This window comes from Kockovaella imperatae, assembly GCF_002102565.1.
Source record: "Kockovaella imperatae strain NRRL Y-17943 chromosome Unknown BD324scaffold_19, whole genome shotgun sequence".
Taxonomy (NCBI): domain Eukaryota; kingdom Fungi; phylum Basidiomycota; class Tremellomycetes; order Tremellales; family Cuniculitremaceae; genus Kockovaella; species Kockovaella imperatae.
The window spans coordinates 17,004-39,551 of record NW_019028959.1 but is presented as its reverse complement, the minus strand read 5'-3'; the positions used below and the strand labels follow the sequence as shown (position 1 = coordinate 39,551).

Below are 22,548 nucleotides of genomic sequence, written 5' to 3'. Positions count from 1 at the left end.
ACTTTGATCGATCGCCTGCGCGATTGCACTATATCGAGTTAGGGCCGCCTGGTTACCTTTTACTGTACATTCATTCTATCATCAGCTGACTACTGACGTTTTCATCCCGCATCGCATATACGGGATCTCGTGAAGTGCTGCATACAAAGACTGCCAGTGACACAGTGGGAGGCGCGTATGCCTTGCCATTGCATCATGTCTCGCAATATCGCTCGCGCTGTGACCTCGCTTCGCAAGTCTCGACTTTTCGGATGAATTTTCTTTGGCATCAACTGGAAGATAACACTCCCTAGACCTTGTTTGACAGCTGATCATGTATTTGCACCAGTCACGATTAATTGGTGGTAGTACCGGTACAGGAGACCAATGTGATGAAACGAAGAGATCAAGGAGGTCGAATGTTTGTCGTATATTGTTTAGATCCCACTGCAATCTCACAATTTGAGAGACTTGCTGACCCCTCCAGAGATGTATATAAGAGCGACTGAGGAGGTCTCCTCATCCCCTATCAGTCTTCACTACTTCTTTCTCTCACTTTCATATCTTTCCCAATCTTTCTGTCTAGAGACTCCTCAAACTACCTCACACTCGTTCAATCAAGCTCTTCACTTACAATGCTCGCTTCTCTCCTGTTGCTCCCTCTCGCTGCGGCCGCTCCCCTCGGTAATGGACTCGGGGCCCTCTCTGGACTCACAAGTATCACCAGCGTTCTTACTGGCTCCGCTAAAGCCAATGCTCACGCCGACATTGACGTCTTTGCGTCGGCCTTCGTCAGCTCGTACACTGGTGGTCAATATAACACTTGCAAGAACCTCGGTGGGTTCCCTTTGACTGGTCTGTTGGGACTCAACCTCGACTTGGATGTCAACCTCAACGTGAGTGCGGGCGTATGACTACGGTACAGAGTTGACTCTCGCTGCAGCTTCTCACTTCCACCTGCACCGACTTGAACACTTGGGTCGGCGGAAAGTGCTTTGCCAAGTATGGTGTGTGACGACGTGCCTCAATTGATGGTATCTGATCTGATCTGCTCCCCCTGACAGGTGACCACGGTCTCTGCACTGAGCTCAGTGCCTACCTCACTGCCACCGTCTATGCTTGGAACCAAGGCTGGACCGGAGCCGACTTTTTCGCCTGCCTCGGTGTCGACTACGTCACTCGATGGCAAGCACTCTTGGGAGGTCTCTGCAAGTACCAGGGATGCCCTCAAGACAAGTGCAAGGCCATTGGTACCCAGGTTAGTGGCATTGGCGAGAGTGTCGGACAAGAACTGATCGTGTCCTCAGTGGACTGGTTTCTTCAACGCCTACGCCAACATCGATGCCAGTGTCTACGCCTCGCTGGTGAGTACATATCAAGGTCGTCAGCATTGTTACCACCTGACTGATTCGGGGCGCGACAGCGAGCTGAGCTTGAACACGCTGGAATCTGGGCCCTCATTCAAGCCAATGCCAACCTCTGGACCGGAGTTACTGGCGTCGTCCACCGAGACCTGGAAACTCTCGACACACTCGCCTAGATTTCCAGCATCTTCTGCCACTGTGCGTGCCACATCGTGGAGAGACTTTTCCTACCGAGAATACCCCGACGGCCTCGACATCGCATCCAGTTCTTTATTTCATTCCAGCATTGTCAGCATATATTTTCCTTATGGCTCTTTGTTGTTTCCTTGGGACATTCCACACGATGGGTTAGGAAGTTAGAGACTGTAGACATTGGTCAAAAATGCCTACAAGAATGCATCCTGCTGTTGTCTTTTTTTCCAAACAATACGTCACGCCACACCCGGAATGTCATCGGCGGTTCTCTTCGGTGTAATAGGAGAATTACGTAAATGTGCCACGAGGGTCAAGCGGTTCGATTGAGTGTCCCAAATCTCGCCGACATCGGTGACACACGCCCTTCTTCTTCTTCCACCCGCCCCCTCCACTTTCCCTTTCTTTCCTCCCCTTTCTCTTCTCTACATCTCACTTTTCTACTGAGTGTTCAACTCAAGCATCAAAACCTGTGAGTCAGTGGGAACATCACCCTCTGAGTGTATCACCACGCCTGAAGGTTCTGACACTCCTACTCACTCTCTCACCAGGCCCAACATATTCGCGTCCATCGCAAGAGCAGCTGCTAGATCCAAAATGGTTCCTTCTCACTTCACTTTGAGCAACGGAAAGAAGATCCCTTCCATCGGTCTCGGAACCGTGAGTGATACTATGCTCTCATTTCAGTCACGAATGCTGAAAAGCGCTCTCTGCTCGTCGATTCCGTCTCTTGTATCTCATTCCTGTGAATCGTGACATCATCTGCACCATTTTCTCACCCCAATGTCCTTTCCGCTCCACGCAGTGGCAATCCAAGTAAGCGAAGCATTTGAGAGGCTCTCAGACCCTTACTCACATACCCTTCAAGGCCCGGTGAGGTCAAGGCCGCCGTCGAGGCTGCCCTCAAGGTGAGTAGAATCGCCACGCTACTGTCCGATTCCAGAGCTGACACTCACCATCAGAGCGGATACCGACACATCGAGTGAGTCAAAGGACGCTCGTAGCCACTTGACATAATTTTGCTGACATCCCGCGCCCAGCTGTGCCTGGGGATACGGAAACGAGAATGAGGTCGGTGAGGGTATCAAGGCCTCTGGTGTCCCCCGAGAGGAGATCTGGATCACTTCCAAGCTCTTTGAATACCACCACGAGCCCAAGTACGTCGAGATGGCCTTGAAGGACACCCTCAAGAAGCTCGGAGTCGACTACCTCGACTTGTATCTCATGCACTGGAACGTGAGCTACTGAGAATCCCCCGAGGAATTGCCGATTGACGTCGTCATCCAGATCTGCTTTCAGGTCGACGCTCCTGAGGGCGAGCTTCCCTTGAAGGAACACCTCGTCAAGAACGACGAGGGAACCGTCAAGCTCAACGTTCCACTCAGTGACGATGTTACCCCCACTTGGCAAGCTCTCGAGGCCGTGAGTTTCGATCTCTGGAGGATGCTGGATAGAATGCTCATGACCCTGGTTTTTAGTGTGTCGAGAAAGGTCTCACCAAAGCCATTGGTGTTTCCAACTTGAACATCAACCGAACCAAGCAGGTCCTCAAGATCGCCAAGATCAAGCCCGTTGCCAGTGAGCCGAGCTATCTTTCTTTCTCTGAGATTCCGTTTCTGAACTCTCTACCTCCAGACCAAGTCGAACTTTCCATCCAATGCCCTCAACCCGAGCTCGTCTCTTGGCTCCAGAAGAACGACATCCTTCCCTGCGCCTACTCGCCTTTGGGAGGAACCGATGGACAAAAGCTTCGGGAGAACGAGACCGTTGTCAAGATTGCCGAGAAGCACAACGTCCAAGGTGCCACTGTCCTCATTTCTTGGTTGCTCAAGCGAGGAATCTGTGTCTTGCCCAAGTCTGTTACTCCTTCCCGAATTGAGAGCAACTTGAAGAGTGAGTGGAAAAGGGACTGTGACGTGGACAGCACTGACACGCTGGTCAGCCGTCGATCTCTCCGAAGAGGACTTCCAGGCCATCGAGAAGCTCGCCGAATCCCACCCTCCTAACCGAGTCTGTGACCAATCCACCTGTGAGTCCATGGAGCCTCTTTAATGGATGACGCTTACATATGACACAGTGTACGACCCCCACTACGACATCTACCAGGAGAAGTCAGAGGAGTTCTCTGACAAGAAAATGTGGGCCCAGGAGCAATAAGCTGCGGAGCGTCCTAAGAGTCTCCGAGACGGAGGAAAATGTTACAGGCGTGTAGATGGAGTGCGTTAAAAGAAACCGGGAGACCATTCTTTTGCGTATGCATATTCTGGTACTTTTGCTGGGTATTTTGCCTCTCCTTGACCTCACTGGGGTCCCCAACGGCAGTGCGATGCTGAGGCATCAGGGTGCGATTGGTGCTGCTTGCAAGGCTTAGAGATGTAACCCGAAAGTCCGAAAATTGGCCGTCCGAGTTTCCTTGCTCGCATCTCCTCCGACAGCTTTGTTATATTTGCGCCAGCATGTCTCTCAAGACTACCATTCTGCAGTATGCGCTGCCTTTACTGCCCAAATACTCGTTCACGCGAGATACCCTGTCTCTCGCGCTCCAACAGATCCGATCTGTAGAACAGCCCCTCGCTCCGTCACGGGCTGTATCCAGAGATTTCGCACACACATCTCAACTTGACTCAATCGGTCGAGAAAACATTATCGACACCCTGTTCGGGACTGGCACAACGTCTCCAGCTAAAGCTCTCGTAGAATCTTGGCAGGTGGAAGGGCTTAAATCGGTGGACAGCGGACATGATCGAGCGAGTCTGACCGAAAGATTGGAAAGGAGACTGGAATATTCCTCTGGGGTAGGAGAGCATCTCGTTGAGGTGAGTCACTGCTTGAACATGCGATGCTGTGACCGGCTCATGCTGATATTCTTGGGCAGGCTTACGCACTGCTTTCTGCACCTGGGAGCACACCTTCCGTCCCCGTGCCACGCAGTGTCCTAGATCATTTGCCCAGATTCGATTTTCCTCCACTATATCAACCGCCTGGCACTGCGTCGACGAGCAGTCATGCCCGCCTGGATCCTCCAGCCACGAGCAGAGTCGGTGCTGCGTCTGAATGGGACAGCATAACCCTTCTTGACAAGCTGGAAAGTCTGACAGGTGGACGAATTCCCTTCCTCCGCTTCAACCCTCTTGGTCCTCTCGGTTACGCCTGGGACATTGCTGATCATGCCCTGCGTATCGATGAGACGCGATCGGGCCAGACAAGAGGGATGATGAATGAGCCCACGGGTGCTGGTGTGAGTCATCCTCTCCAAGTTCTGGCCCTGTACAATGCAGCCGTTGACCGGCTATCAGCCGGAATGGTATACTTCCAGAATGAGCATTGCGCTCGCGTACCTAGCGGCTGAATCTCAACTTCTTCAACCTCAAGCTTCTCACCCTGTGGCTATTGAAGACGCAGCGCATCACCTCTCCGCAGCCAAGAGGGCTTTGCGGACCCATCTGAAAAGGTACGACGGAGCCCGCGAAATTGTACAGAGCTCGGAATCTGGTCTGAAGGATGTTGGGAGCATGCTCGAGTTCTTTGGCAGAGGCATGATAGGGCTGCTCAGAAGTCGAGGATTGTGAAGGGTGGACATCTCGCAGCCGGATTGAAGTTGGGCATCTTATTGCTGGATTGTCTAGCCCGGGGTCAAGCCGCGAGAAGCCCTTAGGCGATCCCCAGGCATTCATAGTGCCTTTCGTACGGCCGATGAGCCTGCATGCTGGCCACATTGTACCCTAGCACTTCCAGGTATTAATCAGCGTGTCCATCAGACCATCTCCTGCGCATCCGAACCCTTTCGCTGCTATCACAGGGGGGTCCTCTCAAGCCCCGACGCCGTTCCGCCGCACGGTCCGAGAGTCGCAGAAATTTCCTCACCCGAAATGCTACCCAAATTATGCATTGTTATTGTCTGATCATCCCCGCTCACCATGCACAGCGTGATAAGAGGAGCATGTCGTGATTTACCAGTGCGATCGAGATCTCGCATGGCCCGGCTCCGTTTCCGAGTGGGCCTGCCGAATCAACAGCATAGGCCATATAATGTAACTTCCTCGCTGTCGTCTGAAACGAGCTCTGCGTCCAGTAACCTGCCGATATACAGACCCCGTGAGGATGGGCTTGAACCTCATCATGGTGAGCAGTAGTACACGGCACTCCTCCGATCCTCTCCCATTGACTTCGTCCAGGCCATCGTCCCCCGCTCACACATGAGATCGCGCAGCTGTCTGCAACGCTCGAAGGCCAGTCAGTGTCTCTCGGCGGATGGATCTTTTCCCAGAGGTACGTGGGCCTTCGCAGCCGCCCGGAAAGAGGGCTTCAATGAATAAGCTGCTAACTGGGCTTCAGACGAGCCTCAGCTAGTCTCCACTTCTTCACGCTTCGTGACACCTCAGCATCCGTCCAGCTAGTCTGCAAGGATTCTGAGATCTCTCAGAAGCTCATGGACTTTCCTCTCGAATCTGTGGTATCGATTCAAGGGATAGTCCGGGCAAGGAAGCAGAAGGCAAAGGCTGGGCCATCGAGTGCGACCCTCAGTGTACGTCCAGCGGCGACTGCAACGGGGTGACAAACTGCTAAAGTTCAACAGACAGCCGATGAAGTCGAAGTCGAGGTCACCGGCTGTATCTTGCTGAATGCTGCGGATCCATTGCCATTCTACGCTAGCAGACAGGAGATGGTGAGGGTATGCATAGGTACACCTAGCTTATGTCTCAAAGGCGAGCGAGGAAATCAGAGCGGAGCATCGATATCTTGACCTCAGGCGTTCGGAGCTCGCTGCGAACCTGAAACTCCGTAGCAAAGTCGCCCACATCATAAGGTGTCACCTACATGATCAGAGTGAGGGTCTCCCGATGCCATGTTTGGATAGATCGCTGATCATTCTTGTAGAATTCGATGAAGTGGAGACACCGGTCTTGTTGAACTCTTCGCCAGAAGGCGCGCGCGAGTTTGTAGTCCCGACGCGGACCCTTAAACCCTCTCAAATCCCCAATGATACTTCGCTTCAGCCCACCTTTTACGCCCTTCAGCAATCACCACAGCAGCCCAAACAGCTCTTGATCGCATCCGGAGCCACGTCGAGATATTTTCAAATCGCGAGGTGTTTCAGGGACGAGGACGGGAGAAAGGATCGTCAACCTGAATTCACCCAGGTCGATCTGGAGATGGGCTTCGTAGAGGGCACGGGGGAGCAAGGTGAGAGCTGGGAGTGCTCGGAGTTCCGGACCTTGCTTATTCGTGAACGCCTAGGGAACGAGCTAGATACTTGGAGCATGGGGGGTCAGCAAGTCAAGCAGGTCGTTGAGGGCCTCATCCGGAAGATCTGGAAGGAGATCAAAGGTATCGAGCTGGGAGAATTTAGGTGTATGCCATATCAGGTGGCCATGGATGTGGTAGGTCACCGCGGCGGACCTTATCCGGTGCGCTGACGCAAGCAGTACGGATCCGACAAGCCTGATACACGTTTTGAAATGTTTGTGCGTAACGGAGAGAGTCTGTCATGCCGAGTCTGGGCCCAACTAACCAGACGTAGACCCTGCCTTTGGGCTACTATCCCGATCTCTCGGACGCGGACCTCGACAAGGTCTTACTGGACCAAAGCCAGTACACTGTGGAATGGATGATCACTCGATCAGAGCATGCGAAGTATTTGAATATGGATGACCTCCGAAATGACCATGTGAGGTCTGACGGGCACCAAGCCCGGAGATGCTGATCGAATCCTCCAGGTCCAAGCTATTCACATCCGAGAGGATAACGTCAAGTCGTGGCACACCGAGTCCCCATTTACCCAGAAGCTGGGCCTCACCATGACGGGTGATGGGGCCGTGACTGGCGGTGGGGTCCAGCCGGGAGATATCATCTGGTTGGCTCAGCGAAAGAAGGTTGCAGAGGTGCGTGCACCCAACCATCCACCATCATAGCCTGATTCCTTCTCAGGGCGGATGGACCCAACTTGGCAGACTGAGGGTTCAGATGCTGGACGAGCTCGTCCGTCAGGGTAAGATTCGCGTCTAATCTCTGGGTGCAGCCAAAGCTGATCTCGACCCAGGCGCTTTAAAACTCTCTGACCAGCCCAATTTCCTCTGGATCACCCAGTTCCCATTGTTCACACGGGCAGATGAGGACAAGGCGTTCCTCTCTAAAGGCCGATGGGCTAGTACCCATCATCCATTCACCGCGCCGATGTTTGAGGATCTGGAGGACTTGAAAGGAGGTAATGTGGAAAAGGCAAGTCACAGATTTACGAATATTTCTCACTGATGACGGCAGGTCCGAGGTCAGCACTACGATCTCGTGCTTGACGGTCAAGAGATTGGCGGCGGCTCAGTGAGAATCCACGATGCCAATTTGCAAGAGTACGTCATGCGAGATGTCCTCAAGGTAGGTGAACGTATCACTCTGATTGGTGTGACTCTGCTGACATGTCTTATAGCTGGAGCAAGATGAGATTGCGAGATTCTCGCACCTACTCCAGGCCCTGCGATTCGGAGCTCCTCCTCACGGCGGGATGGCCCTTGGTGAGGTCAATGGCAGTGACGAGCTCTGACTATCATAACAGGACTTGACCGTCTCGTAGCTATACTGTGTGGCGCCAAGTCTATCCGGGAAGTCATCGCGTTCCCCAAGACTCAGGCTGGGTCAGATCCAGTCTTCAAATCTCCTTCCGTAGTGGCGGCTGACGTCTTGAGGGATTATGGCCTTGAGTCAAGAAAGAGGTCATAAGGAGTGTGCAGGAAGGTCTCCAAGCAGGCAAACAGGACATAGAGCATCATCTTCATCTTGACATCCCCTACAGCATTCCAAGCATCTACATGCATTTCTTCTTCAAGTGTACTGCTATATGGCATAGCTCGTTTTCCGGTTATTCGCTAAATACGATTTTGGCCGGACAAAATGTTTTGATGGGCTCGCGTGCCAGGCAATCCTTTCCTCTCATACCAACTTCTCTTTCGATACCAGCGCAAGGTGCACTGGAAGTATTCAGATCAGTCGTCTGGAGTGTCTCAGCCTCTTCATCAGTCTGGTTGATTTATCAGACACGATGCAGTCTCTGATCATCGGCGGTGACAAAGGCTCCGGCTCGAATCCTCTGAAGCAAGTCGCTCAGAAAGAGACGGTGGATACCTCACTGTTCAGAGTGAGTCGTGGCGATCAGAGCTCGCAAAAGGGTCATGTAGTGGACGTCGAGATACTCTGAGTACTAATGCACCTCTCAGGATCGCTTTGTATCGAAGCCCGGTGCGGCAATATCACGCCCAGTTCCAGGACAATCTGGCCAGTCATCCGTACCTCAGCGCCAAGCTTTCAACCTCTCCACGCTGTCTTCTGCCCTATCAGGACCCAGCTACACTCCTCAGGGCTCCATCTCGCATCACGAAAATGCGCATTTCGACTCTTCGTGGTCCTCGTCGCGACAGCTCCGTAGCAATGGTCAAAGCCTAGCTGCACCCGGTCCTGTCTTTGCATCTGAACGTGCTCGTATGGGCACAGGCCCGTCCGGACAATCAGACTGGGCTCAGGCGTTCTCGAACGACAGTAAAGGCAAAGCACGTGCTCAAGAGGTGCATTATCATTCCTCCCGCCAAGGTTACTCTGCGCCTTCTTTCCAGCCATATCGACCTCAAATAGGCTACCAACCCATGCCCCTGTCGTTGGCCGGACAATTGCCGCAACTGGATCAATCATATGGCTCTGCATTCCAACAGCGATCTATAGAAGATCAAAAAGCCATGGAAGATGCTTTCGAGAGGGCTCTAGAAGATGCCAGACATAGCGAGGCCGTGAATGAGAATCAGACGGAAGAAGATGTCCAAGAGATGGTGCGGGACAAGGAAGATGAAGAGAAAGGGGATTTCGAGGCTGTCTGGCAGAGCCTGAGGCCAGAAGCTGAGAGGCTGAATAAATTGGCCGAGTGGGAGAAGGAATACTCACAGGTGAGAGAGGAGTTGCCCCCGCGCAGAGAAGAAGCGCATTCTCATGACCGTAGTTCGTCGATGGCGAAGACGATCTTTTCGAAACGCTCAATCACAGTCTACATCATAATGACTTTGATGGGACTGACTTTGATGCCGAGCGGTTCAGTTCGGGTCCCTTTGGGCCAGGCTTTGTTGATGACATGAGCGCGGACGATGGAATACCTAGGCATAGGGAGTACGACTTTGGTGAGAGGCGGGCCGCCAGCAGAGACAAGTTCGATTAATGTTCGCATTCAGCTCCGAACGAAGAGACACAACTTTCAAATGTCGCCGAGGCCTGGCATGAAGCAAAACGACTGTTGTCTGTCGGAGGATCCTTGTCAGAAGCAACGACTCTGCTAGAGAGTTTCATACATCGAGCTTCTGCCGAGGACTATGCCGAGGTGAACGCATCTGTGGTCGAAGCGTGGTCATTGCTGGGCCGAACTCACGCCATGAACGAGAAGGAGGAAAAGGCACTATCCGCATTTGAAGAAGCACGGCGGGCGATTGAAAGCGCAGACCTCAATTCTGTGCGAGGCATCGGCGAGACTTATACTGTGAGCTTTCAACGGTAGCCAGTTCAGAATGAGAAGCTCATCAAATTCGTCAGAACCTAGCCATATCCTATGTCAATGAGAATCTAGACTTGGCCGCATTGACGACGTTACACCAATACCTTTCCACTTCCTTTCCCGCTCAAGCAGGACCAGCTCCTAAGCGATCAGCTGTACCTGATGATGGATCTCCGTGGTTCCTTCACCATCAAGTCCTTGATGCGTACCTGTCTCTCGCGCGAGAGCAATTCACGAGGGAAGGCCAGGTGGAGGCCAATGTTCAAGTCGGCCTCGGAACACTCTACTACATGATGGGGCAGTATGGAGAGGCTAGAAACTGCTGGGTTGCAGCTCTGGAGGAACGTCCTGATGTGAGACCGTAATTGCTACGTGTGATCTGCATCTTAGCTGACTGGAAACTGATCCAGGATTACCTTCTGTGGAATCGACTCGGAGCGACACTCGCCAATGGCGGCAACTCAGAGGAAGCTGTCGATGCATACCGTCGAGCACTGGAATTGCGACCCACATTCACTCGAGCGATATTCAATCTCGGTGTTGCGTGTGAGTCCAGATTTCCTGATCGGACGCGTCACGATTGACTCCGACAACCAGGTCTCAATATTGGCGTCCACAAAGAAGCCGCTGAGCACTTTTTGGCGGCCTTAGCCCTTCACGGAGATGGGTCCGCAGCTGAAGGCAGTGAAGGTGCAGACTCCATGGGCCTGTGGATGGTGCTGAGAAGGGCACTGATAGCCATGGTCAGTCCAAATACCGCGAATGCCGTCGCAATCAATGCCTTGAGCTAATATATGAGCTGTAGCACCTGGATGATCTAGCGGGCAAGGCTCTGCCGGGGACCAGCTTGAGGTTGTTCAAAGAGGCGGGCTTTGAGTTTTGAGGCTAGCCTGGTCAGGACGTGATGATGATGATGATGCCATCTGTCTGCGTACCGTACCTGCTCCTCATCACGCATGCATATCTCTACCATATCCGTTGGATGAAATAGACTTCGCACGTGTGCCCCCCTCCCCCATGGGTGTATTATCCCAGAATTCCCACAAAAAGCACCCTAATAAGCCAATTCCTAATCCAGGGCGCGGCGGCGACATGCGTTTTGATTTTGAAGGATTGAGGGCTATTTTTGCATCACTTCTCTCTCTCTCTCTCTCTCTCTCTCTCCCTCTTCATCCAACCGCTGCTCGTTAAAGCGTCCTTCTGTCATCGACTGTGTTATCAAGGCAAAAGTCTCGCAGTGGCATACCGGTGTCTTAGCGCAAGCACAGCCCATCGCGGACCAGAACTCGCGCGGAACTCTGGACGAGCTCGAAGCAGCGTCCGACTGATCGATTCTGTTGTTCTCGATAATCATCTCTGGACATCCTCATGGGATGAGGTCACCATCGTCCACCAGGTTCATTCAGATCACAAGGAGCAGTGTTTTATAGAGCATGGCGGTATCTACGTCCCTCAAAGGTCAAAATGCCAGCGCTGGACCTTCCTCTACCAGAGGCCAGCCATTAGGATCCACATCAAAGACAAAAACAATACCCGGTTCCGATAGTACCGATACTCGACCCGAACTGCCATGGGCATTCATTGATTGTCCGCAGGAGACGTTGATTGTTCTGATCACGCATATGCTCAATATGCTGATCCAGCACAATGATCAAGTCGTTCTGACACCTGATGCCTTGACAAGATTCCATTCAAGGGCGGCGCCGGGGATCAGCGTGGAGGAATACCTGAAGCGTATCGTGAGGTACACGAACATGGAGGTGAGTCACAACGGAGACTTAAGGCAGACACGCGGCGGAGGGAAAGAAACTGGCAGGCGATGCCGCGGTTCATGCTATTCTTGCCTGAGAGAGGAGCCAGATACGGCGAGCACGTTTGCCAAGTCTAAGGCGGCTGTTTCGTACCCCGTCCAAGCCCGGAAGCTGTCTTCTGCATGCGAGAGGCGCCTGAATTGAGTTTTCATCGGTGCGCTGACGCTTCCTCTAGACGATACCCCTCCTGTCACTCCTTGCCTATATCGACACCACATGCCAAAACCTACCCACCTTCACCCTCTCCTCACTCACCGTCCATCGATTCCTGATTGCTGGAGTTTGCGTCGGCTCGAAAGCTCAGTGTGATGTCTTCTGTACGAATGCCCACTATGCGAAAGTGGGAGGTATCAAAACGAACGAGCTCAATGCTCTCGAGCGGGAATTCCTCAAACTCACCCAGTGGACATTGACGGTGAGCTCAATGTGACGGAACAAAAAGATTGGTCCCGCTCACACAGACCATTCAGTGCAATGCTGAGCTCCTTCAACGATACTACACCTCTCTCATCCGATCCCACGGAGGCTATAAGCAAGCCTCCGAGCCGACTTCTTCACCTTTCATGTCGTTCGATCCGGCCCAGAACAAGGAGGCAGCTGATGATGACCTGGATGCGGAGATGAAATCCACGGGTTACGAAGAGCTATCGGCGGACATGGTCGCGACCGGTACCCAGTCCAGAGACAAGACGGCCGAACCCGAGCCAACATTGCCGTCATCTTCTCAAGGTGGCAACGCAGAGGCAGACGCGAGCGGGGCTGGCAATGAGGATGTTTCTATGGCGGACGATCGCCCGCAGTCATCCAGAGACCCTCAGGGCAGTCAAATGCAACTTCGACAGTCTCAAATGGGAGATATGGACGTGGATCCAGTGGAAGACTCTCGAGATGCCACGCTGGATTCGCCTCGCTCAATGGCCTCGTCGTCAGTGCCATCCTCTTCTCGCTCTTCGCTACGTACGACTCGATCGCAGAGGGGTCGCGCCTTCTCTATCAGCTCTGCTCCGAAGCTCGCTGAACCACGTTTGGATAAGGCATCTGCCACTGCCCCGACATCGGCCGCTTCCAGTACCCCTGGCCAGAACCAGGCCGTATCATCAGCTTCATCCTCTATTAGACCTGAAGTGACTACAATCTTCTCCGCGCCTTCTGTGCCCTCTGCACCTCGACCTATTCCAGACCCTATCCAGAGCAATTCACACGATCATCCAGATCACCACTCGTCTCACTCTTTCAAACATTTTGTAGGCGGGATTTTCCGACGCAAACATGGTCATGGTGATTCTGAAGAGCGAGACACGACACCGCCAAAGGATCAAGGAGGCCATCATGGGATTTTCTCCTCATTTCGACATCACTCCAAGTCCCATTCACCAGCGCCTGAGGGTCCTGAACACACCACTTCTTCGGCGCATCAGCCAAGCACGATCTCCACGAAGGCCGTCAGACGCGTTCCATCGCAACCTCCACCTGAACCTTCTCCACCGCCAAAGACGCCAGAATACCGAGTGCGTTCGAACACTCCACCGGACCAGATCCCATCAGATCTAACTGTTGCCGCCGTTCCGTCACAAGTCATGGATCAACTCTTAACCCCAATAGGCCGATCCAGCAAGAGAATGGCATCAGTCGTCGATCAGGAGGAAGATGATGAGCGAATGACCAAGTCGCCAAGGATTGATGGTCGTTCGCCGAGTCTGAGATCAGACCGTATCTTGGCCAGTCCGCGCTTGAATACTCGAGCAGCCACCGGTACAAAACCACTGAATAGGGCACCAACTACGAGACGTAGCACGGCCACGACTGGGGAAGAAGCGAATGGGGATTTTTAGGTTATATTGCGTGGCATGCACATCTTGGTCGTGAGAAGCGTCTGATGCGTCTGTGCGTTGCAAGTCGTTGCATGATCGTTATGGGCAAGAGCAGAGCATTTTGTTACTGTGACGAGATTTGTATAGGTGTCTCTGTTTAATCTAAGAGACGGATCTGACCCACAAGGAACAACATGAAAAGATACAATAGAGAGGCGAGCAGAATAAGGGGATAAAAACTAGGAGTGCTCGGGACGTATTAGAGACAATGGGGCCAGCCTAAAAGTCTTCGTCCAGAGAGAAGCCCTTTTTGACGGCTTGGTGGTCTCCGTCGGCCCCGACAGATTGGTTGACACCGGATTTGGAGTAGGCAGACACTCGAGACTCGAAAAAGTTGGCCTTGCCCTGGAGGGAAATCATCTCCATGAAGTCTGGACGTGGAGTCAGCATAAATCCTTAAAAAGAGAAGACGAGCGGGTTGCTCACCGAATGGGTTGGTGGCGTTCCAAACCTTTTCGTTACCCAAAGCAACGAGTAGACGGTCGGCAACAAACTCGATGTATTGACACATGAGTTTTGAGTTCATGCCGATGAGGGAACATGGAAGAGCGTCTGTGCACGAGCATCAGCGATATTCAAAGAGCAGGCTATGCGAGACTCACCTGTCAGGAACTCCTGCTCAATCTTGACGGCCTCTCGGATGATCCGCTCGACAGTCTCAGGGTGCGGTCTCCTCCTCAGGTGGGTGAACAGGAGGCAAGCGAAGTCGGTGTGGAGTCCCTCATCCCTAGAGATGAGTTCGTTGGAGAATGTGAGACCAGGCATGAGACCCCTCTTCTTAAGCCAGAAGATGGAGGCAAACGAACCAGAGAAGAAAATACCTTCAACGGCGGCGAAGGCGATCAATCGCTCGGCGAAGGTCGATCGTTTGTCAGTGATCCATTTGAGTGCCCATTGAGCCTTCTTTTGGATACAAGGGATGGTGTCAATGGCTTCGAAGAGGAATGTGCGGTGGTTGGCGTCTTTGATGTAGGTGTCGATGAGGAGGGAGTAGGTTTCAGAGTGGATGTTCTCCCTAGAGCGAATCAGCAAGAGCCGCGACAGGGCATCTGCATACTCACATCATGATCTGGAATCCGTAGAAGCACTTGGCCTCGGCGCATTGGACTTCGGAAGAGAATCTCTCGACCAAGTTCTCGTTGACGATTCCGTCGGACTGAAAGAAGGGATGAGCTATGATTGTTATGGTTCAGAAATCCACTTACAGCGGCGAAAAAGGCCAAGACGCGCTCGACAAAGTAACGCTCATTGTCGTTGAGCTTGGTTTCCCAGTCGTGAAGATCAGGGGCGAGGTTGATTTCCTCGGCGGTCCAGAAGCTCGCCTGAGCCTTCTTGTACATTTGCCAAATCTAGAGTCAAAGGAGTCAGTCTCTAAGTGAGAGGAAGAGCCTGGCCTGTTTACTCACCTCGCGGTATTTGATAGGGAAAAGGACGAATCGGGATGTAGTCTCTTGCAGGAGGGGCTCATCCTTCTCTTCGCACTCGAGATCACCGACGAAACGTGTACGGTACTCCTCGACCTCCTCAGACCCTTCGGTCTCAGTCACATTCACAGCCGTAGCCGTCGCAGCGACAGATTTGACCTCTGCCTTGGCCTGGACCTCGGCAGCTGCAGCCTTGAGCTTGGCCATGAGCGTGTGCTCGGCTGGCTTATTGGCGGGGTTGGTGGTGTTGAGGTTGATGTGAGAGAGAGCGGCAGCTGCGACCTTGGAGGGAGTGACTTCAGCCATAATGAGGGAGGGATGGTTAGGGAGAGCTAAATGAATGAAAAGGCTGAGGGCGAGAGTGCTTCAAGTGAAATGGGATGTAGAGACAGAGAGAGAGAGAGAGAGAGAGAATCAGAAAGAGACAGAGTGAAAGAGAAGGAGTCTCGGAGGGCTGGCCCATATATATATGAACGCGTTGCTTCCAGTCCAGTCAACCGGCAAAGTTTTTTTTCTTTCTTAATGTTCAGAAACGCGTCTCGATGCAAACATCACGTGATGAAACTTCGGCCGATGACGAGTGTATTACCATACTCCTCAGATTAGTAATAAGAAAGGGAACGCGTCTATTAGCTTGATTAGTAAAGTTACCATGTATTCCGCGGGAAAGAGACACGACTCACACACAAGCCACATCCAGACACGTCGATGGCGGTCGCAATGTTCCCCTGTCAAAAGAGACACACGAAAGAACCGCGTAAGTGGAGGTTCAGGAAGCGTGTCATTTACAAAATCAAGCCATGTGGTCGACCATGAGGTCTCTCAGTATCTTGAGCGAAGGGAGCCTGTAGAGACCGTGTCATCAGTCTGGTGCGCGGACACAGACGATACAGATCATGGCGGGCAAGACTCAGACTGATCCTGCGAAGGTGTAAGCTGATAGACCTATATTCCTGAGATACGTGCTGAATTCCACATCCTAGACCCAGACAATCGACTCTCCTAGGATTCTTCGGAAAACCAAAGCCAGGTCCAGCGGCTCCAAGCTCATCTGCTCGACCTCTGAGTAACAAGGATGTGCCGGTCCCAGCATCAGCTCCTGTCGCAGCAGGTCCTTCGACATCCTCTCCTGCGTCTACGGCTCTCCGTACACCATCCTCCGCACTCGGCAGCTCCCCATCTACCGTCATCGCCAGGTCCCGTGTCAGATCTACCAGTCCACTGAAAAATGTGATGAATCACGACGATGATCTCTCGGATGATCTCACCCCTCCACCTCTCGAAGCTAGGAAGAGCAGGTCTGTCGTGGTAGAGAAAGAGGAAACAGTCAAGGAGGACATTGTGATGAACCACGGTGGAGAGGATTCGCCAATTGTACTGGTGAGCTGGTGGTCCGTGCGCAGATTAATCATATGCCTGGTGTATCCAATTGAGATCCCACCTTGATGTTACGTTCATTTCCACCTTCAATTTCCCGTTGCAAGATACCAACCTGACATCTCTCCTTACAGTCTCGCCGAGCCAAACGCAAGGTTGTCTACGCAGAATCAGATTCTGACTCTGATGTCGGCATGATCTCCCAGAAACCATTACAGAGCAAGCGTGAGTCCGCATGAAAAGCCGGTCAGCGTAGACTGACATGAGCCATATCAGTGCCTGCGAAGCGGAAGAGCTTGCAAAACGATTCGGACTCGGACGATTTCATGCTGGATCTAGATGACGATGTCATGATGGGTGGGTACCCGGTTCCCCTCAATCTTTAGATCTGACACGCCCCCGCAGAGGCTGCAGATGAGTATGAAGCTTCCGTCATGTCCGACTCTCCAGGTCCTCCCCTTGCGAAATCGGTCAAGCGATCGAAAGGCTTCGCTCAACCTGCCAAATCAGCGCCAAAACCCTCAACATCCCTATCCCGTCCACCCCCTCGCCCATTTGCCTCTAGCTCCAAAGGCGGTTCCCGAGCCGCGTCTGATCGGTCAGACTCCCGTGCCGGATCCGACGTGTTCCTCACATTGGCTGAGTTGCGCAAGGAGGAGGATAAAGACGCAAAAAAAGAAGGTGGAGAAGTTTTCCCCTTCTTGAAGAAGCCTCGAGACGCACAGGGTCGATACGAGGATGACCCAGATTACGACAAACGAACCCTGCTGATCGAAGAGCATCACTTCAAGGACATGACCCCGTTTGAGAAGCAATTCTGGTGGATCAAAAGATGGTACTACGACACTGTCCTTTTCTTTCAAAAGGGTTACTTTTACGAGCTCTACGAGAACGACGCGGAGATCGGGCACAGAGAATTCGATCTCAAGCTGACCAGTCGGGTCAAAATGAAGATGGTGAGCACGAACTCACATGTTGATGGCCCACTAAGACATCGCTCCTCTCAGGTCGGAGTTCCAGAACAGCAATTTGAGATTTGGGCTGCAAAATTCCTTGCCGCCGGGTACAAGGTTGGTAGGGTCGACCAGAAGGAGACTGCCATTGGGTGAGCGCGTTGTTATCGTTTTCTCTGTCAAGCTGACCAATCACCCAGAATGGACATGCGGACACAGAAGGACGCAAGCAAGAAAACCGCATCCACCGAAACGAACGCTAAAGCTGTCAAGGGCAAAGAGGTGACCGGCAGGGATCTTCTTCGAGGACCTAATCATCACCTGGATGGCGTCAAGATCGTGCAACGTGAACTATCCGAAGTTTTCACGAACGGGACCATCGTGGATGGGGCTTATCTCGCTTCGGATGAATCGAATCACTGCGTCGCTCTGAAGGTGCGAGTCTCGCTTGTATGACTGACGCCTCACTGACACGCAATGACCGCCAGGAGTCTGTAGATCCCAGCACGGGTCTCAGCAACTTTGGTGTTTGCATCTTGGACGCATCGACGGGGGTGTTTGATTTGGCATATCTCGAAGACGACATCGTCAATACCAACTTGGAAACCCTCTTCCGCCAGATCCGTCCAAAAGAGCTTCTTTATGCAAAGGTGCGTCCCAAGCCGTGCTCGCTTGATTGACGGCGCGCAGAGCAACCTTTCCGTCAATACACAACGACTACTGCGTGCCATTCTGCCCGCTTCGACTCTGTGGGAGTCCTTTCAAAACGTCGATCAATTCTATACCAGGGACGAAACATTGAGGCGATTGGCCGAAACCTATCAGCTAGCCTCAGATCCAGACAACAGCGGCAAGCCCATCCTCCCGGAAGCCATTCAAGCCATGAGCCATCGCCCGTTAGCGATGGAAGCATTCGGGGGCATGATGTATTACATCGAGACGATGAACCTGGGCAATGACTTGCTCACTCAGAAGAACTTCAACGTGTATGATCCAATTCGTCAAGGGAAAAGCATGATCTTGGATGGTCATACACTCAATCACATGGAGGTGAGTCCAGTCCGGAGGACTGCAAGGTCATCAGCTAAGATAACTCCAGGTTCTCACGAATAATGAAGGTGGCGAAGAGGGCACTTTATTGGCGTTGCTCCAGCAGTGCTCCTCTCCCTTCGGTTCGTGACTTCGTTTCATTCGATGCGACCAAGCTGAGATCTCGACTCAGGTAAACGCTTATTCCGACACTGGCTCATCGCGCCATTGCGTGATGTTAAGATGATTAATGACAGGTGATACTGACGCAAGTCCTCATTGCTGACCCACCCATAGGCTTGATGCAGTGGACGAGCTGCTCGCAAATCCAGGCGTAATGGGTGATTTCACGCTCTTTGCGAAGAAATTGCCTGATCTCGAGGTGAGAATCAAGCTTGATGCCATGGTGCTATTGACTCATGGATGTTGCAGAGAATGGTGTCTAGGATTCATGCTGGTGCACTGAAGCAGCGAGATTTTGACAAAGTCGTAGCTGTCAGTCTAGGCCACAGCAGGCTGAATCTTTGCTTATGCCGTTCTGCAGGCCTTCAGCAACATCAAAGAAGCTATGGATCGGCTGTCCACCACTATCACACCGCAGGACGCCAGAACTGTTCATGGTATATTGCGTGCTTTCCCAGACATTGGACCGCACGTGAGGAAGCTTGAAAAAAAGTACACTGTGAAGACCGAGAGTGAGTCGCATGTCCTAGCCAATAAAGATAACCCCGCTGAGTCTTACTCCAGAATCCACTTTCGAGATCATACCTCAGGAGCGTGCCGACGAAGACTGCAGCGCTGCTCAAGATGAGATTGACACGATCAAGACCGACCTCGAAGAGTTCAGAGAGAAGACTCGGAGGTCTTTAGGGTGAGCGAACTCGATCCGAGAGTGGGCCACTTGCTGATGATCTTGCTTAGTCTCTCTTCTGATGCAATCAAGTTCTGGCACAGCGCTCAAGGCGGAAGGGAAATCTATCAGCTTGAAGTTCCTTCCTCGACCAAGATGTCAAGTGACAGATGGATCAAGCAGAGCGGTACACAGGTGTGTAATCTCCGTTTCCTTTTTCCCACCGATACTGAAGGTGTGATCAGAAAGTCTCCCGCTATTATTCCGAAGACCTGAAAAGATTGGTTCGAGAACTGCTTGAAGCTCAGGAGAAGCTCTCGACTGCAAAACAAGGCTTCTATGGTCGGCTCATGGCTGAGTTCGATCAGGATCGAGACCTGTGGCTCAAGGCTATCAAGTGGGTGCAATTAGGCATCCTGGAGTGTCTCTGAGCCTGATGGTACCCGCAGGCTGCTTGCAGAGCTCGATTGTCTTATTTCCCTCGCAAGGGCATCTCATAACATGGACGAACCAAAATGCCGACCCACCTTCGTTGACTCGCCAGTCGCGTTCATAGATTTCGAAGATCTGCGGCACCCTTCCATGTGTCTCCGGAGTGACTTCATACCTAACAATGTCCAGCTCGGGGGCAATGTGCCTCGGACGACGCTCTTAACGGGACCAAATATGGCTGGAAAAAGTACTCTTCTGAGGATGACAGCCGCTGGAATTATCATGGCCCAGATGGGCTGTTACGTCCCGGCCAGCAAGGCCGTCCTATCGCCAGTCGACAAGATACAGACTAGGATGGGAGCGTACGACAGTGAGTGCCTTAAATGCTTGCCTATCTGACAGCTATCTAGACATGTTCGCAGCCGCGAGTACTTTCAAAGTAGAGCTGGACGAATGCGCTCGGATCCTTCGGGAAGCTGGTCCTAGATCATTCGTGATACTTGACGGTGCGCATAATCTCAAAACGAGTCCTTGAAGTGTGCTGATATCGTCTAGAACTTGGTCGAGGAACCTCTACATTCGACGGAATGGCGATCGCGGGAGCAGTGTTGCATCATCTCGCAACGCATACTCTGCCTCTGGGCTTCTTTGCGGTAGGTCCATCTATCTTTCAACAACTCGCACGGCTCACTCGCATTCAGACGCACTACGGATCTTTGACTGACGACTACACCTACCATCCGAACATCCGCAGGATGCACATGAAGACTCACGTCGATGACGAGCAACATCAAGTTGTTTTCTTGTACAAATTAGTGCCTGGGGTAGCGGAATCATCACATGGAACCCGTGAGTTCACCGCTGATCGGCAGACGGACCAACTAAAGTCGATTTCAGATGTTGCCACAATGGCTGGCGTGCCTTCGGCTGTCGTCTCTCGCGCGGACCAGGTCTCTGCTGAGTTCTTCGAAGCTTTCAAGGCGAAATTGGCAACGAGACGTCAATCTTCTTTGTCTGTCGAAGCTCGATCCGACATCGCATGGTTGATCAAGCTCGCATTGAATGACAGCGAGACACAGACCGGAAACGCCGAGCAGGCTCAATTTGAGATGGATATGGTAAGAGCGGCGAGTGATAAGATTGTGGAGATATGAGCGAGTCGGAAATAGCACAGGCATGACGAAACATCACGAATTTTATGGCACGATTGACGACATGAACAATCAGGAGAGCGATACATTTGGCATATATGCATTGGTCATGATCACCTCCTTCGCAGTTCTAAAAATGCACTTGATGAGAGCCACCTGCGGGCGGATCTTTCCGTCTGCTCTTGTTGCGCTTCTTCCTACCAGTCGCGCCGACCCCTTTCTCTCCGCTCGCGACGTCCATCTCACACTCGTTCGATACAAGCGTTTCCGTAGTGCCTTGTCGAGCACCCTTACTAGCCTGCTCCATAGCCTGAAGGACCTCGCTCCATTCTGCTTTGACCCAATTTTCTCCCCACCCGCTGCCTCCGCCACGACCTTGCGCCGGCCTGAACTTGCGACCAGCTCTCTCAGCAGATCGGTATAGGAAAGAAGAACCGAGAATGTCGATCTGTATTCTTGGACATATCGCCAGATGCTGTGAGAGGGTATGAAAGGTGCCATCATTCAGACGCTCGGCTTCCAAATTGGCTGCAGTCTGATCGTTGATTTTGTTTTGACGTCTGATACTGGACTCGGTCTGAGCTGGCGGAGGTGGAACGATCCCAGACGACTCCGGAGCGTACGCTGGAAAATGTACGCGGAACAATGTCCCTTCTTTTGGTATGATTCTGACTTTTGAATCTGGTGCTACCAGGGCAAACGTCATGGCCGTTTCTTCTACCACGATACCCTTGAGGCCAACGAGCGATGAATTCCTCGAGGACACGATAGACATTTCCATCCCTGTAAACTCTGCCTTTGACAGGAGTGTGGTGATACCGTCGTTTGTCATACCTTCTGGGAGTCGAGGTGTTTGGCGAGAACGGCCTTGAGTCGAGGTGGACGTATAAGGAACCAGATTTCGCGGTACAGGTAGCAGAGCGAAAAGTTGGATAAGGTATAGCGTATGGAGGTAATGAAGTGGCAACAGAGCGTTGTAGCTGAACAATTGATGAGCAATGGCACAGCCTGAGGGCTCCTTGATATGCTCACTCCATTTTCATCCCTCTCTTTACTCCTCCGCCAAGGCGTGTTTTGACCTTTCTGAAACCATCAAGACCCAAGTCTGTCATAGTCTCTGCCCGGCTCTCATGCTCTGCCCTTGCCTTGCCTTTCGCATCTGGATCCCCCCTATTCCTCTTCTTGCCGCTTACAAGCTCACTGCTGCTGGAAGAAGCTTGATGAGGATCCAGGATCAGCGTCTTGCCGGACACGCGCGAGGCGTAGGATGAAGCATCAAGATTCATGAGAATAGGTAGAGATGATTGAGTTCTCAAGCTTGAATCATCGGGGAGAAAACGCTGTAAGCTTCTCTGCAGGATGTCAGTGGGCCTCCTTTGCGGGACACAAGGCTCACTTGAAGGGTCGAGGCGATCGGACGATATGGGTCAAGTTTGAGCTGATCCTCTGAACTTCCAGGGGCCGTATTGAGGTGAACATCCTTCTGAATCGCGCTAGCAGGTCCCATAATGCTCGTCCACGATCCTCGCTACTCTTTACTGTTGATGGTCTTGTCGTTCGGCATCTGGCATTTCATCCGTTCTTTACCAACTTT

General features: G+C 52.3%; 10 protein-coding genes across 10 annotated transcripts; 8 read left to right on the top strand and 2 right to left on the bottom strand.

Annotated features, from left to right (window-relative positions):
* Positions 1-514: 514 nt before the first annotated feature.
* Positions 515-1,767, top strand: BD324DRAFT_639300 (hypothetical protein). Its single transcript, XM_022017216.1, has 4 exons — positions 515-875; positions 923-986; positions 1,044-1,237; positions 1,287-1,767. The coding sequence occupies exons 1-4, from the start codon at positions 615-617 to the stop codon at positions 1,701-1,703; spliced, it is 936 nt and encodes a 311-aa protein (XP_021867880.1). The 5' UTR covers positions 515-614; the 3' UTR covers positions 1,704-1,767.
* On the top strand, positions 1,689-3,810 carry BD324DRAFT_639291 (putative aldehyde reductase i). The gene is made up of 10 exons (XM_022017215.1): positions 1,689-2,195; positions 2,341-2,351; positions 2,404-2,443; positions 2,498-2,517; positions 2,576-2,771; positions 2,823-2,957; positions 3,014-3,113; positions 3,171-3,428; positions 3,478-3,564; positions 3,613-3,810. Exons 1-10 carry the CDS (start codon positions 2,133-2,135, stop codon positions 3,690-3,692), a joined length of 990 nt encoding a protein of 329 aa, XP_021867879.1. The 5' UTR covers positions 1,689-2,132; the 3' UTR covers positions 3,693-3,810.
* Positions 3,811-3,964: 154 nt separating this feature from the next.
* BD324DRAFT_639285 (hypothetical protein) lies at positions 3,965-5,417 on the top strand. Its single transcript, XM_022017214.1, has 3 exons — positions 3,965-4,351; positions 4,411-4,773; positions 4,832-5,417. Exons 1-3 carry the CDS (start codon positions 3,992-3,994, stop codon positions 5,102-5,104), a joined length of 996 nt encoding a protein of 331 aa, XP_021867878.1. The 5' UTR covers positions 3,965-3,991; the 3' UTR covers positions 5,105-5,417.
* A 14-nt stretch (positions 5,418-5,431) lies between these two features.
* On the top strand, positions 5,432-8,357 carry BD324DRAFT_595551 (putative mitochondrial aspartyl-tRNA synthetase). The gene is made up of 14 exons (XM_022013849.1): positions 5,432-5,657; positions 5,711-5,804; positions 5,871-6,060; positions 6,112-6,201; positions 6,242-6,362; positions 6,414-6,916; positions 6,962-7,000; positions 7,057-7,203; positions 7,253-7,417; positions 7,464-7,524; positions 7,576-7,754; positions 7,797-7,907; positions 7,960-8,044; positions 8,086-8,357. The coding sequence occupies exons 1-14, from the start codon at positions 5,453-5,455 to the stop codon at positions 8,247-8,249; spliced, it is 2,154 nt and encodes a 717-aa protein (XP_021867877.1). The 5' UTR covers positions 5,432-5,452; the 3' UTR covers positions 8,250-8,357.
* Positions 8,358-8,443: 86 nt separating this feature from the next.
* BD324DRAFT_639280 (hypothetical protein) lies at positions 8,444-11,174 on the top strand. Its single transcript, XM_022017213.1, has 8 exons — positions 8,444-8,664; positions 8,744-9,460; positions 9,514-9,688; positions 9,740-10,041; positions 10,095-10,409; positions 10,467-10,602; positions 10,654-10,799; positions 10,862-11,174. Exons 1-8 carry the CDS (start codon positions 8,569-8,571, stop codon positions 10,937-10,939), a joined length of 1,965 nt encoding a protein of 654 aa, XP_021867876.1. The 5' UTR covers positions 8,444-8,568; the 3' UTR covers positions 10,940-11,174.
* Positions 11,175-11,207: 33 nt separating this feature from the next.
* BD324DRAFT_639274 (cyclin-domain-containing protein) lies at positions 11,208-13,817 on the top strand. The gene is made up of 3 exons (XM_022017212.1): positions 11,208-11,816; positions 12,043-12,282; positions 12,338-13,817. Exons 1-3 carry the CDS (start codon positions 11,490-11,492, stop codon positions 13,697-13,699), a joined length of 1,929 nt encoding a protein of 642 aa, XP_021867875.1. The 5' UTR covers positions 11,208-11,489; the 3' UTR covers positions 13,700-13,817.
* BD324DRAFT_214576 (ribonucleoside-diphosphate reductase) lies at positions 13,743-15,648 on the bottom strand. The gene is made up of 6 exons (XM_022012196.1): positions 15,145-15,648; positions 14,944-15,087; positions 14,800-14,894; positions 14,341-14,753; positions 14,165-14,290; positions 13,743-14,109 (listed from the first exon to the last, which is right to left on the bottom strand). The coding sequence occupies exons 1-6, from the start codon at positions 15,466-15,468 to the stop codon at positions 13,958-13,960; spliced, it is 1,254 nt and encodes a 417-aa protein (XP_021867874.1). The 5' UTR covers positions 15,469-15,648; the 3' UTR covers positions 13,743-13,957.
* Positions 15,649-15,818: 170 nt separating this feature from the next.
* Positions 15,819-16,816, top strand: BD324DRAFT_214492 (hypothetical protein). The gene is made up of 4 exons (XM_022012195.1): positions 15,819-15,919; positions 15,961-16,093; positions 16,146-16,764; position 16,816. The coding sequence occupies exons 2-3, from the start codon at positions 16,059-16,061 to the stop codon at positions 16,606-16,608; spliced, it is 498 nt and encodes a 165-aa protein (XP_021867873.1). The 5' UTR covers positions 15,819-15,919; positions 15,961-16,058; the 3' UTR covers positions 16,609-16,764; position 16,816.
* BD324DRAFT_214439 (muts domain V-domain-containing protein) lies at positions 16,544-21,021 on the top strand. Its single transcript, XM_022012194.1, has 20 exons — positions 16,544-16,764; positions 16,816-16,896; positions 16,945-17,495; positions 17,547-17,644; positions 17,693-17,927; positions 17,981-18,142; positions 18,183-18,542; positions 18,592-18,664; positions 18,715-18,778; positions 18,819-18,903; positions 18,954-19,016; positions 19,066-19,216; positions 19,269-19,392; positions 19,443-19,566; positions 19,617-19,768; positions 19,821-20,173; positions 20,214-20,309; positions 20,359-20,456; positions 20,505-20,652; positions 20,701-21,021. The coding sequence occupies exons 1-20, from the start codon at positions 16,734-16,736 to the stop codon at positions 20,955-20,957; spliced, it is 3,306 nt and encodes a 1,101-aa protein (XP_021867872.1). The 5' UTR covers positions 16,544-16,733; the 3' UTR covers positions 20,958-21,021.
* A 63-nt stretch (positions 21,022-21,084) lies between these two features.
* Positions 21,085-22,461, bottom strand: BD324DRAFT_654010 (hypothetical protein; the record flags this gene model as incomplete). The annotated part of the gene is made up of 3 exons (XM_022018737.1): positions 21,085-21,934; positions 21,987-22,306; positions 22,351-22,461. The coding sequence occupies 3 exons, from the start codon at positions 22,459-22,461 to the stop codon at positions 21,085-21,087; spliced, it is 1,281 nt and encodes a 426-aa protein (XP_021867871.1).
* Between the last annotated feature and the right edge of the window lie 87 nt (positions 22,462-22,548).